The sequence below is a fragment of the Gekko japonicus genome, unplaced genomic scaffold (assembly GCF_001447785.1).
Source record: "Gekko japonicus isolate JY-2015 unplaced genomic scaffold, Gekko_japonicus_V1.1 scaffold505, whole genome shotgun sequence".
Taxonomy (NCBI): Eukaryota; Metazoa; Chordata; class Lepidosauria; order Squamata; family Gekkonidae; genus Gekko; species Gekko japonicus.
The window spans coordinates 720790-721172 of NW_015169788.1; the positions used below are offsets into that span (position 1 = coordinate 720790).

Sequence of the window (383 nt, forward strand, 5' to 3'; positions counted from 1 at the left end):
GAGAAGCAGGTGGCTGCAGGAGCGCCGCGTTGCCCACAGCAACGCTGCTCTCGCGAGACGGAGGGCGCGTGGTGTGTGGTTTTTTTGGTGCCCGTAACTCTCGCGAGGGTGGGTCTCCCCCGCCCCCGCGCTCTGGAAAGGGCCTGGCGCGCGAGACTTGGGTTCTGTCCTCTCGGCCGCCCCGCGCGGGTCTCGCGAGACTGGGTGGTTGGAGGCAGAGGGAAGCCTGAGACGATGGCGGCGGCGACGACAGCGACGGCGGCGACGACGCTCCCGCTGGTGAGTGCGGCCGGCGGGGCGGGAGAGGACGGGCGAAGGATGGAGGCGGGCCGGGGCCGCGGAGGGGCTGCGGGCTGGGGTGTGTGTGTGTGTTTCGGGGGGGG

The 383-nt window shown here is 72.3% G+C and overlaps 1 protein-coding gene across 1 annotated transcript in view; it reads left to right on the forward strand.

Annotated features, from left to right (window-relative positions):
• Positions 1-188: 188 nt before the first annotated feature.
• PUF60 (poly(U) binding splicing factor 60KDa) overlaps positions 189-383 on the forward strand; it is a 15714-nt gene continuing 15519 nt past the window's right edge. Inside the window, exon 1 of the mRNA XM_015416969.1 lies at positions 189-279. Within this exon, the coding sequence (XP_015272455.1) occupies positions 235-279 (45 nt within the window). The 5' untranslated portion in view covers positions 189-234. The remainder of the gene's footprint in view (positions 280-383) is intronic.